The sequence below is a fragment of the Salvelinus namaycush genome, chromosome 18, assembly GCF_016432855.1.
Source record: "Salvelinus namaycush isolate Seneca chromosome 18, SaNama_1.0, whole genome shotgun sequence".
Classification (NCBI taxonomy): Eukaryota; Metazoa; Chordata; class Actinopteri; order Salmoniformes; family Salmonidae; genus Salvelinus; species Salvelinus namaycush.
This window is the reverse complement of record NC_052324.1, coordinates 34,224,710-34,242,434: the sequence shown is the minus strand read 5'-3', so window position 1 is coordinate 34,242,434 and position 17,725 is coordinate 34,224,710. Positions and strand designations below refer to the sequence as shown.

General features: G+C 49.2%; 1 protein-coding gene across 1 annotated transcript in view; it reads left to right on the top strand.

Moving 5' to 3' along the window:
- The window catches only part of LOC120063379 (A disintegrin and metalloproteinase with thrombospondin motifs 12-like), a 47,698-nt gene that overhangs the window by 27,407 nt on the left and 2,566 nt on the right, over positions 1–17,725 (top strand). Inside the window, exons 16-24 of the mRNA XM_039013733.1 lie at positions 4,271–4,515; positions 4,693–4,834; positions 5,114–5,240; positions 5,461–5,671; positions 5,866–7,170; positions 7,455–7,607; positions 14,763–14,939; positions 15,026–15,172; positions 15,305–15,455. Of these exons, the coding sequence (XP_038869661.1) occupies positions 4,271–4,515; positions 4,693–4,834; positions 5,114–5,240; positions 5,461–5,671; positions 5,866–7,170; positions 7,455–7,607; positions 14,763–14,939; positions 15,026–15,172; positions 15,305–15,455 (2,658 nt within the window). The remainder of the gene's footprint in view (positions 1–4,270; positions 4,516–4,692; positions 4,835–5,113; positions 5,241–5,460; positions 5,672–5,865; positions 7,171–7,454; positions 7,608–14,762; positions 14,940–15,025; positions 15,173–15,304; positions 15,456–17,725) is intronic.

Genomic DNA, 17,725 nt, shown 5'->3' with positions numbered 1-17,725 from the left:
TTCAAAGGGCAGAGCTGAGATCCAAAGCAATGCTGCCCCTTCTCTTAACCTCACAAACAGACACACAACAACACCTCCCCCACCCATCCACACACTATTAAAAAACTGAGGCACAGCCAGAGCCGTGCCCCCACACACAGAGACGGGGTTAGCCCACCCCTGCCACCTAACAGACACACACCCTCTATTAAACATCACAGAGAGTCTGGCTGCCATGGTGGCCTCTCTGTAAGCTCTGGCCTCTCCCACGTTGCGGCCTGCAAACATGAATTATGTTTTGATTGTTTAACAGTGTCTTCATCATGCCTTTGCTTGCATTTCATTGCTTCGAGCTTTGCTACAATTTCAGGAGTAGGTTTATGATTACATGCTTTCAGAATGTATTACCACCCCTTGACTTTTTCCACATTTCGTTGTGTTACAGCCTGAATTTTATATTGATTAAATGTAGATTTTTTTTGTCACCGGCCTACACACAATACCCAAAGTGGAATTATGTTTTTCAAGATTTTGCAAATGATTTAATTAACAACGACAATCTAAAATGTCTTCAGTCAATAAGATTTCATACCATTTGTTATGTCAAGCCTAAACAAGTTCAGGAGTGAAAATTTGCTTAATAACAAGTCACATAATAAGTTTCATGGACTCACTCTGCGTGCAATAATAGTGTTTAACATGATTTTTGAATGACTACCTTATCTCTGTACCCCACAAATACAATTATATGTAAGGTCCGTCAGTCGAGCCGTGAATTTCAAACACAGATTCAACCACAAAGACCAGGGAGGTTTTCAAATGCCTCGCAAATAATGGCACCTATTGGTAGATGGGTGAAAAAAAAGCAGACATTGAACATCCCTTTAAGCATGGTAAAGTTGGGCCTCCCGGGTGGCGCAGCGATCTAAGGCACTGTATCACAGTGCTTGAGGCGCCACTACAGACCTGGGTTTGATCCCAGGCTGTGTCACAGCCGGCCGTGACCGGGAGACCCATGGGGCGGCGCACAATTGGCCCAGCATTATCCGGGTTAGGGGAGGGTTTGGCCGGCCGGGATTTCCTTGTCCCATTGCGCTCTAGCGACTCCTTGTGGCGGTCCGGGTGCCTGCAAGCTGACCTCGGTTGCCAGCTGTACAGTGTTTCCTCCGACACATTGGTGCTGCTGGCTTCCGGGTTAAGTAAGCAGTGCGGCTTGGCAGGGTCGGAATAGAGCTAAGCACAGGAAAAATCCTAGAGTAAAACCGGGTTCGGTCCGCTTTCCAAAAGACACTGAGAGACAAATTCCCTGTCACGATTGTCGTAAGAACATTCGGACCAAAGCGTAGTGTGAAATCGGGTTGACATTTTTTATTATAAGTGAACCACACAACAAAACGATAAAGAAGAAACGACACGTGAAGCTATGGAGTGCTCACAGGCAACTACACATAAACAAGATCCCACAAAACCAGTGGGGAAATGGCTGCCTAAATATGCTAAACAGCTGCCTCTGATTGGGAACCATACCAGGCCAACATAGAAATAAAACAACCTAGATTACCTACCCTAGTCACACCCCGACCTAACCAAAATAGAGAATAAAAAGGCTCTCTATGGTCAGGGCGTGACAGTACCCCCCCCCCCCCCCCCCCCAAAAGGTGCGGACTCCGGCCGCAAAACCTGACTCTATAGGGGAGGGCATCTAGCGTCGGTGGCGGCTCTGGTGCGGGACAAAGAACCCGCTCATCCCGCGGATCCAGCATCGGTGGCGGCTCTGGTGCGGGACTTTTCCCCCGCCCAGACCACAGGTCCGGCCATGGTAGAACACCGTGCCCGGACTGGGCCTCTGCGCAGAGGAGGACCCCGGCCATGGAGCTGGGTTGAACGCCGCACCCGGACTGGGCACCAGCGCCGAGGAAGGCTGCGGCCTTGGAGCGGGACTGGACGCCGTGCCTGAACTGGACATCGGCGCAGAGGAAGGCTCCTGCCATGGAACGGGACTGGACACCGTGCCTGGACTGGGCATCGGCGCAGAGGAAGGCTCTGGCCTTGGAGCTGGACTGGACGCCATGCCCGGACTGGGCCCCGACGCAGAGGAAGGCTCCGGCCTTGGAGCTGGACTGGACGCCGGGAACCGTCGCCGGAAGCTCTGGACTGGGGACTGTCGCCGGAAGCTCTGGACTGGGGACCGTCGCCGGAAGCTCTGAACTGTGAACCGTCGCCGGAAGCCTGGTGCATGGAGCCGGCACAGGTGGCACCGGACTGGTGACACGCACTTCAGGGCGAGTGAGAGGAGCAGGCACAGGACGTACCGGACTGGGAGACCTCCCTCCTTCTTCTTCACAAAAAAGAAACTCGAGGAGGCGGGTGAAGTGGAGGACCGAATGTACCCCTGACGCAGGGATTCGGAGACATATGTCTCCATAGCCGCCGTCTCCGCCTGTGAGAGGGGATACACGTGACTCCTGGGAAGTGCAGCATCTACCAGGAGATTTATGGCACAATTGCCTTGTCGATGGGGTGGTAATTGAGTCGCCTTATTTTTGGAGAAGGCGAGAGCCAAATCAGCATATTCAGGGGGAATGCGCACGGTGGAGACCTGGTCTGGACTTTCCACCAAAGTAGCACCAACAGTAACCCCTAAACACCTCCCCGAGCACTCTCGCGATCACCCCGTGAGAGCCCTCCGTTGCCAAGAAACAGTGGGGTCATGACTAGATAACCAGGGTAGGCCTAGCACCACGGGAAACGCAGGAGAGTCAATGAGGAAGAGACTAATTCTCTCCTTGTGACCCCCCTGCGTCACCATACCCAGAGGAGCGGTGGCCTCCATAATCAACCCTGACCCTAATGGTTGACTGTCTAAGGCGTGAATGGGGAAGGGCACAGCCACGGGAACAATGAGGATCCCTAAACTAAGGGCGAACAATCTGTCTATAAAATTCCCAGCCGCGCCTGAATCGTCAAGCGCCTTATGCTGGGAATGCGGGGAAAACTCAGGGAAAGAAACATACAAAAACATGTGTGCAACAGAGGGCTCTGGGTGAGAAGGGTGCCGGCTCACCTGGGATGACTCCAGAGTGTCCTTCCTGCTGCCTCGATCCACAGAGGAACCAACCCGGCCCCCGACCGGCAGTGTGACCTCTGCGGCCACAGATGGTGCACTAGCCAGAACCTCCTCCTGTATCCCTACGCACAGCACCTCCCAGCTCCATGGGTACCAGAGCGGCGGTGCTGGGGGATGGAACCGACAGAACCTGATCTGGACGTCCGCGGGTAGCCAGCAGGTTATCCAGCCGAATGGACAGGTTCACCAGCTGGTCGAAGGTGAGTGTGGTGTCCCTGCAGGCCAACTCCCGACGGACGTCCTCGCGCAAACTTCAGCGATAGTGGTCGATCAGGGCCCTATCGTTCCATCCCGCGCCGGCGGCCAGGGTCCAAAAATCCATGACGAACTCCTGGGCGCTCCTCGTTCCCTGCCTCAGATGGAAGAGACGTTCACCTGCCGCTCTACCCTCGGGTGGATGTTCGAAGACTGCCCGTAAGCGGCGGGTGAAATCTTCAAAATGCTACAGCGCCGCATCTCCTTCTCCACACACGGCGTTGGCCCACTCCAGGGCTTTCCCAGAGAGGTACGAGACGAGGGCGGACACCTTCTCACGACCTGAAGGAGCCGGGTGGACGGTTGCCAGGTAGAGGTCGAGCTGTAACAGGAAACCCTGGCAGCGTGCAGCCGTCCCGTCATACTCCCGGGGAAGGGCGAGACGAATCCCACTGGGACCGGGTGAAGGGGGGGGCGAGTAGTGGAGACCCTGGTTGTGCTGGTGGAGGTGCTGGAGGAACTCCCTGTCTCTCCCAGCAGTCCATAGTTTGGACAACACGGTCCATGGCGGCGCCGAGATGGTGGAGCCGCCATGGAGTCAGACGCAGGAGAGCAGAACTTGGTAATAGCCGGAGCAGTTTAATAGCAAAACCAACGTCATATAAATAACAAGATATTGGGTACAAAAACCCGTCGTGCACCAATAAACACAACACAAGCACTTACAATAAACAATCCCACACAAAGACATGGGGGGAACAGAGGGTTAAATACACAACAAGTGATTGAGGGAATTGAAACCAGGTGTGAGGAAAAACAAGACAAAACACATGTAAAATGAAAAGTGGATCGATAATGGCTAGAAGACCGGCGACGCCAACCGCCAAGCGCCGCCCGAACAAGGAGAGGACCCGACTTCGGCGGAAATCGTGACACTGATTCCCCTTTTTCTCCATCCTCCTGTCCCAGGCTACGTGGACGTGGGAGTGATCCCAGAGGGGGCTCGTGACATTGTTGTCCAGGAAGTGGAGGAGGCGGGGAACTTCCTGGCTCTGCGGGGTCAGATGTCAGAGGAGTACTTCCTGAATGGCCAGTACATCATCCAATGGAACGGGGAGTACAAGGCAGGCGGAGCCACCTTCTACTATGAACGCAGTGGGAACCTGGAGAACCTTACCTCCTCTGGACCCACCAAACAACCAGTCATGATCCAGGTACACACACCATTTAAACTATAGACACCAAATAAACAGTCAAAATCTAATTACAGACACCATATAAACTATACACACCAAACACATGAAACCACCCAGCTAGATATTGACCAGCCAGATCAGGATTCAGATGTCATACACACACACTAACAGCTGAGTGTGTTTCCTGTTGTTCAGTTGCTGTACCAGGAGAAGAACCCAGGTATAAAGTACGAGTACACCATCAAGAGGAGCCGCCAGACAGGAAATGAGGTAATCAAGTCGGAGTACAGGTGGAGGCATGGGGCCTGGACAGACTGCAGCACCACATGTGGGCTAGGTGAGTGATTGTCTTTTAAACAACTAATGATATGCTTTACCCTTAAGCTCCTAAATTCATATTCAGCTTTGGTAGGACGGCCATACTCTGTGTGTAGAATATTTGTAGTCCGTGTGTTAACTTGTCAGATATTAAGAGTTGTGGATTGTGTTAACTTTTGGATTTGGATGATATGGACGATGATTGCATTTCAATTCAGAGAGTTAAGCAGTATTGAGAGTTATAGCCTACAGTGTGATTATTCAGGCGGAAACATTCCCTGTGTTCTGTGCCATCCAGGTGAGCAGCAGCAGCCTGTCAGGTGTTTTGAGCTGGAGGTGGGTGTGGTAGATGAGTCTCTGTGTGACCCAGAGAGCCGCCCGGAGGACAGACACCGCAAGTGCAAGAACATGGACTGCCCCGTCAGGTTCCATAGTGTCCCCATTTCTAAGACAACCACTCTATAACACCTGTCTTATTTCTACTCTAGTACTACGTTATTACTGCTGTATCTGGTGTTATTACTGTCTGTTCTAACTTTTAGTATGGTTGTTTTTAGTCTGATTTGCTTCTGAAAATAATATGTGCAGAATACATATTTGTTCAGGACTCCTATCTCACACTCGGTTCCCTCTCCCCCTGGGTAGGTGGTGGGTGGGGGGCTGGCAGCTGTGCTCTGCCACCTGTGGTTCAGGAGGGGTGAGGAAGCGCACAGTGATGTGTGTTCGCACGGTGGCAGGGGAGGAGAGAGTCCTCCACTCTGGGGACTGTAAACAGCTGCTCAAACCCAAACCTGTGGTGCCCTGCAACAGAGACCTGCCCTGTGGACCCAACTGGGCCGTGGGCAGCTGGAGCGCGGTACAGTTATTTTCTCCACCTTTCTCTCCCTCTCTCCCACCCTGTCTCTTCCTGTGTTTCTGGCCATGCCTCTATCCATTCTCCTCTCTAGCTTCCCTATCCTGCCTGTTTTGTAAACCTATTTCTCTCTCTCTTGCTCTGTGTCTCTCTCTCCTTGTTCTGTTAATAACCTATTTAATCTTTCTCCCTCTCAGTGCCCAGTGACATGTGGTGGTAGCGTGCGCTCCCGGACGGTCACCTGCCTGACCGCACCCAAACGAAAGTGTGACATAGAAACCATGCCTCGCTCCAAGTCTCTATGTGCCCTGCTGAGCTGCCCAAGCGCAGGCCTCCGACGACGTCCAGGACCACCCCCTAAATACCGCCGTGTCTACCCGCCCAAGAGACACCCCACCAGGCAGCCGGTTACACACGCCTGGGGTTCCAGAAGCACCAGCCCCACCGCTACACCCAGAACCATCACTGTGACTGAGAGAACTACAACCCCCATCACCACCTCGACCACCAGGCCCCTTCCATCATCCTCCACAGCTTCTGACATCATCGACGTAGATGGCTATGAGTTGAACCTGATAGTGGGGAAGAATGGGAGTGTAGAGGATGAGAAAGTTTTTTTTATTACGACCAGTCCCACTGAAGAGGAGAACAGAGAGAGGGACATGAGAGAAAAAGAGGAAGAAGAGATAAAGGAGGAGGGGAGTACATCTGTTTTTTTGTTTCCAGACTCGGGGGTGAGGTACACCCCGGGATATGACTATGTAGTGGAGGACGTCATGACAACAGGGAAGGAGGGGCATATAGATTTGGACATTTTTACCACGGCAACCTCTCTCAGGACTCCCAAACAATCACCAGCCACCGTGACCACCACCAGGTTACACCCTACAACTACACCACACACAAGTGTCCAAACAAAAACACTTACAACCCCACACGCAACCAGAGTACTCCGCACTACCTCCCCCTCAACCCCACAAACCAGCACTGGACGCTGGCCCGTGACCACCCGCCACTACCCCCTCACTCGCCCCAAAACCACCCCTTTCATCAACCCTTCCACCCAACGGACAACCAGGGTGCCCCACACCACCCCTACACCCCTGGCACACACGGCAGGGGTGAGGAGTACACCCAAAGTCCGTTACCACAGTAAACAAGCACTGTACCCCACAACAGAAGGCACTTTCCACACTAGAGATGCCCCCTGCTCTACTAGCCCATCATCAGAGGCCCCCCACCCCACTGCGAGGATCATTAAGCTGAAGAAGCCCAGTGAGATCCCAAAGAATGGCAGCTCTGCCCCCCGTTCTAAAATGCCAGGCCCACTGGCTAAGAAGCCTGCCTCGCATTTTAAAGGCCCCTCCCCTCGTTCAAAAGGTAAAGGTCAGAAGCAGAAACCAGAAAGTCCCGTAGTGACCTTCACCAATGACTATGGCTACCTGAACGCCCAGGAGCCAATCAGCATGGATGTGTTCTGGGTGGTGGGCAACTGGAGCGAGGTGAGTACAGGAGACTAGAACCCCCTGTTGATGAGCTTAGTGATGATGACCCTATAAAGATACAATGCCTTTTGTTTATTAGAATCCCAGATGTAAGAATGAACCCCCTAATAGCGGTGTACAGTCATGGAGAAGACACACGTCTATACTTACTTACAACATACTTTCCTTTGATGAACGAGGGTTTAATATCAGAATTAAATTAAATAAACCAAATCTCTCTTGACCCTCTTACTGACGTTCCGTCTTCCTCTCTCTCTCTTCTCTCCTGTTGTCTGTGTCAGTGTTCTACGTCATGTGGCCTGGGGGCAGTGTGGAGGCCAGTGCTGTGTAGCTCCCAGCAGGAATCGGACTGTGCCAACCTGGAGAGACCGGAACCAGCTCGCACCTGCCACCTGCGCCCCTGTGCCACCTGGCTGAGTGGCAACTGGAGCAAGGTCAGTATCCTGGGTAAACTACGCAAGACAGCAACACGTCACTTATTATGGTGAGCTGATTATACTATACCTCTCTCTCTCTCTCTCAATTCAATTCAATTCAATTTGCTTTATTGGCATGACATTACAATGTACATATTGCCAAAGCTTACTTTGGAGATTTACAATATTAACATAATTAAAATAATAATAATCAATATTGTCAATGGGACAACAGTAACAACAATAATCAAGGGTCAAAATAACCATACATTTTTATTTATTTATTTATTTAACCTTTATTTAACATTGAACCATAACAATAAGCATAGTACAGGTTGGTTGGTCTGTCAGACACTGTCCCTCATCTTATGGCAGGCAGCAATGTAGTGCGCTGCCAACCCACATCTGCCAACTCACACGCTGCCAACCCACAAGATTTTTATCAGTAACCATGGTCAAATAGTTTGCCACGGTGTACTGTCGATTTAGGGCCAGATAGCACTGTATTTTACTTTGTGCTTGTGCTTATGTTTTGTTTTGACAGTGTTGTAATTTGGTTTATTCTGATTGATTGGATGTTCTGGTCCTGAGGCTTCAGTGTGTTAGTGGACCAGGTCTGTGAACTCAGCCCCAGGACCAGCTGAATGAGGGGACTCTTTTCTTTGCTCAGCTCTTGGCATTGCAGGGCGTAGTAATGATATGAGTGGGGGTCATTGTATTTGAGATGTTTCCAAAACTGAATTGCTCTTTTTTGAGTTTTTATTATTAGTGGATATTTGCTGGCGCATCAGCATTTGTGGGTTGGATTACAGGCTCAAAATGGCCAGAAACAAATAACTTTCTTATGAATCTTGTCAGTCTATTCTTGTTCTGAGAAATGAAGGCTATTCCATGCGAGAAATTGCCAAGAAACTGAAGATCTCATACAACGCTGTGTACTACTCCCTTCACAGAACAGTGCAAACTGGCTCTAACCAGAATATAAAGAGGAGTGGGAGGCCCCGGTGCACAACTGATCAAGAGGACGAGTACATCAGAGTTTCTAGTTTGAGAAACAGACGCCTCACAAGTCCTCAACTGGCAGCTTCATTAAATAGTACCTGCAAAACACCAGTCTCAACGTCAACAGTGAAGAGGTGACTCCGGGATGCTGGGATGCAGGAACGTTCTCCATATGGCCCACCAGAGTACTTGCACCTACCAGTGAGCCTGGTTTCTTTAAAGGAAAAGAGTACACGAAATGACCAAGAGTCCCACAATACAGACAACTCTTCGTGTCAATCCTGTATTGCCGCTTTGCTGGTGAGAGCCCAGCTCTTCCTAGTGGCATAGGCTCAGGAAGAGGTGACTCGGCCGTCTTCGGCAGCCTTTGGGGCAGGTCGGGAAGCCTCAGGTTCTCTCGGCAATAAGTCCATCGAGAGCTTCCGGGATGACTCAGAGGCAAGTGAGATCCCTGGGCGTGCGAGCCAAAATCCAAATTCCTCTCCCTCCGTTGTTCCCGTAATCACCCATCGATACGGATGGTCAAAGCAATGAGGGAATCGAGCTCCGTAGGTAACTCCCAGGCTGCAAGCTCGTCCTTGACCTCCTCCAAGACGCCGAGCAGGAACATATCGAAAGTGCCTCTGGATTCCAAGCACTCTCCGCTGCCAACGTGCGGAAATCCACCGCATAATCAGCTACACTGAAGGAGTCCTGCCGATGCTGGATTAGCTTCCGTGCAGCCTCTCGCCCGGAGAACGGGGCATCAAAGACCTTCCTCACTTCTCCCACAAACCCCTCCATACTAGCACATATGGCCGGCTGTTGCTCCCACACGGCAGTAGACCAGGTGAGAGCCCTCCCGAACATCAGCGTGATGAGGTAGGCTATCTTGCATACCAATGGTGGCTCCCTGGGTGGAGATGACGTAGCGCAGCTGGCCCGGGTCTGCTGGGTCAGTCATGGCCAGTTCGTTCTATCAGGAATCAAAGTAAGACCCAGATGCAGACCGTGTCGAAGTAACAATGTTTATTACAGCAACAGAGGCAAAGGAACGGGACGGCAGGCAGGCTCAGGGTCAGGTCAGGCAGAGGTTGGTAATCCAGAGGTGGGGCAAAGGTACAGGAGGGCAGGCAGGCTCAGGGGCAGGCAGAGTGGTCAGGCGGTGGGTACATGGTCAGGACAGGCAAGGGTAAAAAACCAGGAGGACGAGAAAACTGGGGAAAAGCAGGAGCTGACACAAAAATGTTGGTTGGCTTGACAAACTGGCTACAGACAAACAGAGAACACAGGTATAAATACACAGGATATAATGGGGAAGATGGGCGACACCTGGAGGGGGATGGAGACAATCACAAAGACAGGTGAAACAGATTAGGGTGTGGCATTTACTCAAAACATTGTGCTTATTTAGGAAGTTTAGGACAGAAAACCTTCCCTATGTTACTGTTCACACAAATGCCTCTGTAATTGTTCTTAAAGATTGGGGTTATGAGTCCTTGATTCCAGATTTCAGGGAAATAACCTACACTTAGGATCAAATTAAACAGTTTTAATATAGCCAATTGAAATTTTGCACTAGTGAATTTGAGCATCTCATTTAGGATTCCATCAGTTCTGCATGCTAATTTTTAAATTTGAGGGCCTGAATTTTCTTATAGAGCTCCTGGTCAGTAATTAGGGAGTCCATTGGATTTTGATTGTCTTTTATAGCTTTTTCTAATCCATTCAACTTCTCATGAATTTGGCATTGTTCTGCGTTTGCATCAATTTGAACTGTGTTGTAGAGTGTTTTAAAATGTGCGGTCACCATTATGTATTGCTAATTCCTCTAGTTTCAATTTTTTAAAGAAATACAGTAACTACTAACTACTGAGTTGTTCAGAGTGATAAACAGGATAACAGTCAGAAATACAGTAACTACTAACTACTGAGTTGTTCAGAGTGATAAACAGGATAACAGTCAGAAATACAGTAACTACTGAGTTGTTCAGAGTGAGATAAACAGTATAACAGTCAGAAATACAGTAACTACTAACTACTGAGTTGTTCAGAGTGAGATAAACAGTATAACAGTCAGAAATACAGTAACTACTAACTACTGAGTTGTTCAGAGTGAGATAAACAGTATAACAGTCAGAAATACAGTAACTACTAACTACTAAGTTGTTCAGAGTGAGATAAACAGTATAACAGTCAGAAATACAGTAACTACTAACTACTGAGTTGTTCAGAGTGAGATAAACAGTATAACAGTCAGAAATACAGTAACTACTAACTACTAAGTTGTTCAGAGTGAGATAAACAGTATAACAGTCAGAAACACAATAAGTACTACTTGTCAGGCGGTGGGTGTAGCTGGTGCATGAAGTCAGGCGCAGGAGAGCAGAGATGAGCGAACAACGCACTTTACTTAAGAAATAGCACAAGTAACAGTACCAATGTGCGAACAATAACGGTTGCCACAAAACACGGGTGAAAACAGCACCCGGACAAAACCAGCCGGAAACGTACCGACCTGAACAATAAACAATCACACACAAAGACATGGGGGAAACAGAGGGTTAAATACATGACCAGTAATTGGGAAATGAAAACCAGGTGTGTGGGAAACAAAGACAAAACACATGGAAAATGAAAAGTGGATCGGCGATGGCTAGAAGACCGGCGACGTCGTCCGCCGAGCGCCGCCCAAACAAGGAGAGGACCCGACTTCGGAAGAAGTCCCCCCCCCTTGACGCGCGGCTCCAGCAACGCGCCGACGATGGCCTCGGTGACGACCCGGAGGGCGAGGCGCAGGGCGATCCGGACCGAGACGGTGGAACTCCCGCAGCATTGAAGGGTCCAACACATCCTCCACCGGAACCCAGCATCTCTCCTCCGGACCGTACCCCTCCCACTCCACAAGGTACTGAAAGCCCCTTGCCCGATGCCTCGAGTCCAGTATAGATCGAACTGAATACGCCGGCGCCCACTCGATGTCCAGAGGGGGCGGAGGGGGCGGAGGAACCTCCCGCACCTCAGACTCCTGGAACGAACCAACCACCACCGGCCTGAGGAGAGACACATGGAACGAGGGGTTAATACGGTAATCAGGGTGAAGCTGTAACCTGTAACATACCTCGTTCAGTCTCCTCAGGACTTTAAATGGCCCCACAAACCGCGGACCCAGATTCCGGCAGGGCAGGCGGAGGGGCAGGTTTCGGGTCGAGAGCAAGACCCAGTCCCCCGGTGCGAATACCGGGGTCTCACTGTGGTAACGGTCTGGGGCTGGATTTCTGGCGCAGCACGGCCCGCTGAAGGTAAACATGAGCGGCGTCCCATGTCTCCTCCGCGCGCCAGAACCAGTCGTCCACCGCAGGAGCCTCGATCTGGCTCTGATGCCAAGGCGCCAGAACCGGCTGGTACCCCATAACGCACTGGAAAGGGGAGAGGTTAGTGGAGGAGTGGCGGAGCGAGTTCTGGGCCATCTCTGCCCAGGGCACGAACGCCGCCCACTCCCCCGGCCGGTCCTGGCAATAAGACCTCAGAAACATACCCACATACTGGTTCACTCTCTCCACCTATCCGTTACTCTCGGGGTGAAAACCCGAGGTAAGGCTGACCAAGACCCCCAGACGTTCCATGAACGCCCTCCAGACCCTCGACGTGAACTGGGGACCCCGATCAGACACTATATCCTCAGGCACCCCGTAGTGCCGGAAGACATGTGTAAACAAGGCCTCCGCAGTCTGTAGGGCAGTAGGGAGACCGGGCAAAGGGAGGAGACGACAGGACTTAGAGAACCGATCCAGTAACTACTAACAGTACAGTACAGTAACTACTAACTACTAAGTTGTTCAGAGTGAGATAAACAGTATAACAGTCAGAAATACAGTAACTACTAACTGGTTCAGAATGAGATAAACAGTATAACAGTCAGAAATACAGTAACTACTAACTACTAAGTGGTTCAGAGTGAGATAAACAGTATAACAGTCAGAAATACAGTAACTACTAACTACTAAGTGGTTCAGAGTGAGATAAACAGTATAACAGTCAGAAATACAGTAACTACTAACTACTAAGTGGTTCAGAGTGAGATAAACAGTATAACAGTCAGAAATACAGTAACTACTAACTACTAAGTGGTTCAGAGTGAGATAAACAGTATAACAGTCAGAAATACAGTAACTACTAACTACTAAGTGGTTCAGAGTGAGATAAACAGTATAACAGTCAGAAATACAGTAACTACTAACTACTAAGTGGTTCAGAGTGAGATAAACAGTATAACAGTCAGAAATACAGTAACTACTAACTACTAAGTGGTTCAGAGTGAGATAAACAGTATAACAGTCAGAAATACAGTAACTACTAACTACTAAGTGGTTCAGAGTGAGATAAACAGTATAACAGTCAGAAATACAGTAACTACTAACTACTAAGTGGTTCAGAGTGAGATAAACAGTATAACAGTCAGAAATACAGTAACTACTAACTACTAAGTGGTTCAGAGTGAGATAAACAGTATAACAGCAAACATCTGTTCCCTTTTTCTTTTTTCCTTCTTCCTATTCATCGAACAGCACAATAGCTGTGTGTGTGTGTGTGTGTGTGTGTGTGTGTGTGTGTGTGTGTGTGTGTGTGTGTGTGTGTGTGTGTGTGTGTGTGTGTGTGTGTGTGTTTAGTGCAGTTTAGTGCAGATTTATTGGAGGAGCTGTTTAATCTCACTCAATCCTACAGAGTTCTCCTGTCCTCTGAGGGCCTCCGCGTAACTGCGCTGGTCCTGCTGTTGGGCCTTGTGGAGGGGAGCGGGGCCAGGTCTGGGCCGGGGGGCTGACTCTCTGGTCTGGTAGAGGTGGTGGTCTGGTGTGGGGTAGTAGGCTGGGCCCGGTCCAGTCTGGCTGCGCCAATGGAGGTGGTGATGCTCTGATGGTGGGTGGGGCCTGTGGGGTGCGCTGGGTCTGGTGGGGCGTTAAGGGGGCCTGGGGCTCCGTAGTGGTGCAGGGGTCTGGTAGGGGTCTCTGGGTGGTCCTCTGTCCCGTGCGGTATGGGATGTTTGTCTACCAAGTGCCACGTCCTTTAGAGACTTGGCAAACATCCCTACTGTCTACTTCCTCAGGTGGGAGTGGTCATGCAAATGCTCTGGGGTGAGTAGGCCATGTCAGCATTGCTTTCTGAATGGTATGAGGATATATATTTTTTTTTCCACCTTTATTTAACCAGGTAGGCTAGTTGAGAATAAGTTCTCATTTGCAACTGCGACCTGGCCAAGATAAAGCAAAGCAGTTCGACACAGACAACAACACAGAGTTACACATGGAATAAACAAACATACAATCAATAATACAGTAGAAAAATCTATATACAGCATGTGCAAATGAGGTAGCATAAGAGAGGTAAGACAGTAAATAGGCCATGGTGGCGAAGTAATTACAATATAGCAGTTAACACTGGAATGGTAGATGTGCTGAAGATGAATGTGCAAGTAGAGATACTGGGGTGCAAGTAGAGATACTGGGGTGCAAAGGAGCAAGATAAATAAATAAATACAGTATGGGGATGAGGTAGATTGGATGGGCTAATTACAGATGAGCTATGTACAGGTGCAGTGATCTGTGAACTGCTCTGACAGCTGGTGCTTAAAGTCTCCAGCTTCAGAGATTTTTGCAGTTCGTTCCAGTCATTGGCAGCAGGGAACTGGAAGGAGAGGCAGCCAAAGGAAGATTTGGATGAAAGTCTTTGTGGGGCAGCAGAGTGGAGATGGTGATGTGGGAGATGGGGAACCACTCAGAGGCCCTCTCTGCTACTCTGTTGACCAGGCTGCCTATACTGTCCTGCTCCTCTCGTAGGTTGTTGGTGCCGGTGTGAATAATAATGTGGCCTGGTGTGCCAAAGTCAGGCTGGGACAGGATGTGGAGTGCATCCTGAGTTTTTGGGCACCATCTCTCTCTCTCTCTCATTCTCTCATTTTCTCTCTCTCTCTCTCTCATTCTCTCATTCTCTGTCTCTCATTCTCTAATTCTCTCATTCTTGCATTCTCTCTCCCTGTCTCTTTCTCTCTCTCTCTCTCTCTCTCATTCTCTCTCTCTCTCTTATTCTCTCTCTGTGTCTCCTCTCTCTCTCTCTCTCTCATTATCTTATTCTCTCTCTCGCTCATTCTCTCTCTCTCCCACCCTCTCTCTCATTCTCTCCCCCCTCTCTCCGTAGTGTCCAGAGCGATGTGAGGTGGTGGGGAGGAGGCAGCGTGAGGTGCAGTGTGTGGATGGGCAGAAGGGACATCCACTGAGACCATTCCACTGCCAAGCTCTTTCCTCCAGACCCCCCAGCACCCTGTCCTGTCGTCCCCAACCCTGCCAGCCCTGGAGAACTTCCCCCTGGGGACAGGTACACACACACATTATCACATGTTGACTGGCTTGGTCCATATGAATTACAATATGATTGTTAATATAAACTCCTTTCATCCCCAGTGTTCTCGTAGCTGTGGTGGTGGATTGTGGGAGCGGCTGGTGTACTGCCCTGAGCCGCAGCGCTGTAGCTCCACCCAGAGGCCAAACGACACAGAGACCTGCAACCTGCAGCCCTGCAGCTACTGGGACCCGCAGGACTGGGAGAAGGTAATGGCACAGGGGAACATACTTACTTACAGTTTGCGCCTGTTACATGTTCAGAGTGTGCATTGCATGGTACGGTGTGTCATTGGGGACTAGTGTATGTGAGTAATGTCTGTTGTCTTCTGTGTGTGTCAGTGCTCTGTGAGTTGTGGCTGGGGGATGCAGCATCGCGTGGTGGCGTGTGTCGTTGAGGACTCTAGCTCTGTGGAGAACAGTCTTTGTGACCAGAGCAACAGGCCTGACACAATCAGGACATGCAACTTGCAGGAGTGTAAGACTAACACAGGTAAGACGAACACAGGTAAGACGAACACAGGTACGACTAACACAGGTACGACTAACACAGGTAAGACAAATTCAGGTACGACAAACACAGGTACGTCTAACACAGGGACGACTAACACAGGTAAGACTACACAGGTACGACTAACACAGGTACCAATAACAGAGGTGCGACTAACACAGGTACCACTAACAGAGGTACGACTAACACAGGTAAGACTATAACAGGTAAAACTAACACAGGTACGACTAACACAGGTAAGACAAATACAGGTGCGACTAACACAGGTGCGACAAACACAGGTAAGACTAACACAGGTATGACTAACACATGTATGACTAACACAGGTACGACTAACACAGGTACGACTAACACAGGTACGACTAACACAGGTACGACTAACACAGGTATGACTAACACCGGTAAGACTACACAGGTACGACTAACACAGGTAAGACTAACACAGGTAAGACTAACACGGGTACGACTAACACGGGTACGACTAACACAGGTAAGACTTACACAGGTAAGACTAACACAGGTACGACTAACACAGGTACGACTAACACAGGTAAGACTAACACAGGTACGACTAACACAGGTAAGACTAACACAGGTATGACTAACACAGGTACGACTAACACAGGTAAGACAAATACAGGTGCGACTAACACAGGTGCGACTAACACAGGTACGACTAACACAGGTATGACTAACACAGGTAAGACTACACAGGTACGACTAACACGGGTAAGACTAACACAGGTAAGACTAACACGGGTACGGCTAACACAGGTAAGACTAACACAGGTAAGACTAACACAGGTACGACTAACACAGGTACAACTAACACAGGTAAGACTAACACAGGTACGACTAACACAGGTAAGACTTACACAGGTATGACTAACACAGGTACGACTAACACGGGTAAGACAAATACAGGTGCGACTAACACAGGTACGACTAACACAGGTAAGGCTAACACAGGTAAGGCTAACACAGGTAAGACTAACACAGGTAAGACTTACACAGGTAAGGCTAACACAGGTAAGGCTAACACAGGTAAGGCTAACACAGGTACGACAAATACAGGTGCAACTAACACAGGTACGACTAACACAGGTAAGGCTAACACAGGTAAGACTAACACAGGTAAGACTAACACAGGTAAGACTAACACTTGTAAGGCTAACGCAGGTAAGGCTAACACAGGTAAAACTTCCTGATGGCTCTTTAGCAGGATATGTCATATTAAGATGAAGGAATAGTTACTGCAATACTGAGGCTGTTTTTGTTTCATATACAGCTCTGGAAAATATTAAGAGACCACTGCAGAATTATCAGTTTCTTTGGTTTTACTATTTATAAGTATGTGTTTGGGTAAAATGAAAATGTTTGTTTTATTCTATAAACTACTGACAACATTTCTCACAAATTCCAAATAAAAATATTGTAATTTGAGGATTTATTTGCAGAAAATGACAATTGGTCAAAATAACAAAAAAATGTGTTGTCAGACCTCGAATAATGCAAAGAAAATAAGTTCATATTCATTTTTAAACAACACAATACTAATGTTGTAACTTAGGAAGAGTTCAGAAATCAATATTTGGTGGAATAACCCTGATTTTCAATCACAGCTTTCATCCGTCTTGGCATGCTCTCCACCAGTCTTTCACATTGATGTTAGGTGACTTTATGCCACTTCTGGTGCAAAACTTCAAGCCGCTCGGCTTTGTTTGATGGCTTGTGACCATCCATCTTCCTCTTGATCACATTCCAGAGGTTTTCAATGGGGTTCAGGTCTGGAGATTGGGCTGGCCATGACAGGGTCTTAATCCTCCACCAAATTTCACAGTGGGGGCGAGACACCGTGGCTTGTAGGCCTCTCCAGGTCTCGCACCCACTGTGAAATGTGGTGGAGGATCGGTGATGATCTGGAGGTGCTTCAGCAAGGCTGGAATCAGGCAGATTTGTCTTTGTGAAGGACGCATGAATCAAGCCACGTGCAATGTTGTCCTGGAAGAAAACTTGCTTCCTTCTACTCTGACAATGTTCCCCAACTCTGAGGATTGTTTTTTCCAGCAGGACAATGCTCCATGCCACACAGCCAGGTCAATCAAGGTGTGGATGGAGGTCCACCAGAACAAGACTCTGTCATGGCCAGCCCAATCTCCAGACCTGAACCCCATTGAAAACCTCTGGAATGTGATCAAGAGGAAGATGGATGGTCACAAGCCATCAAACAAAGCCGAGCTGCTTGAAGTTTT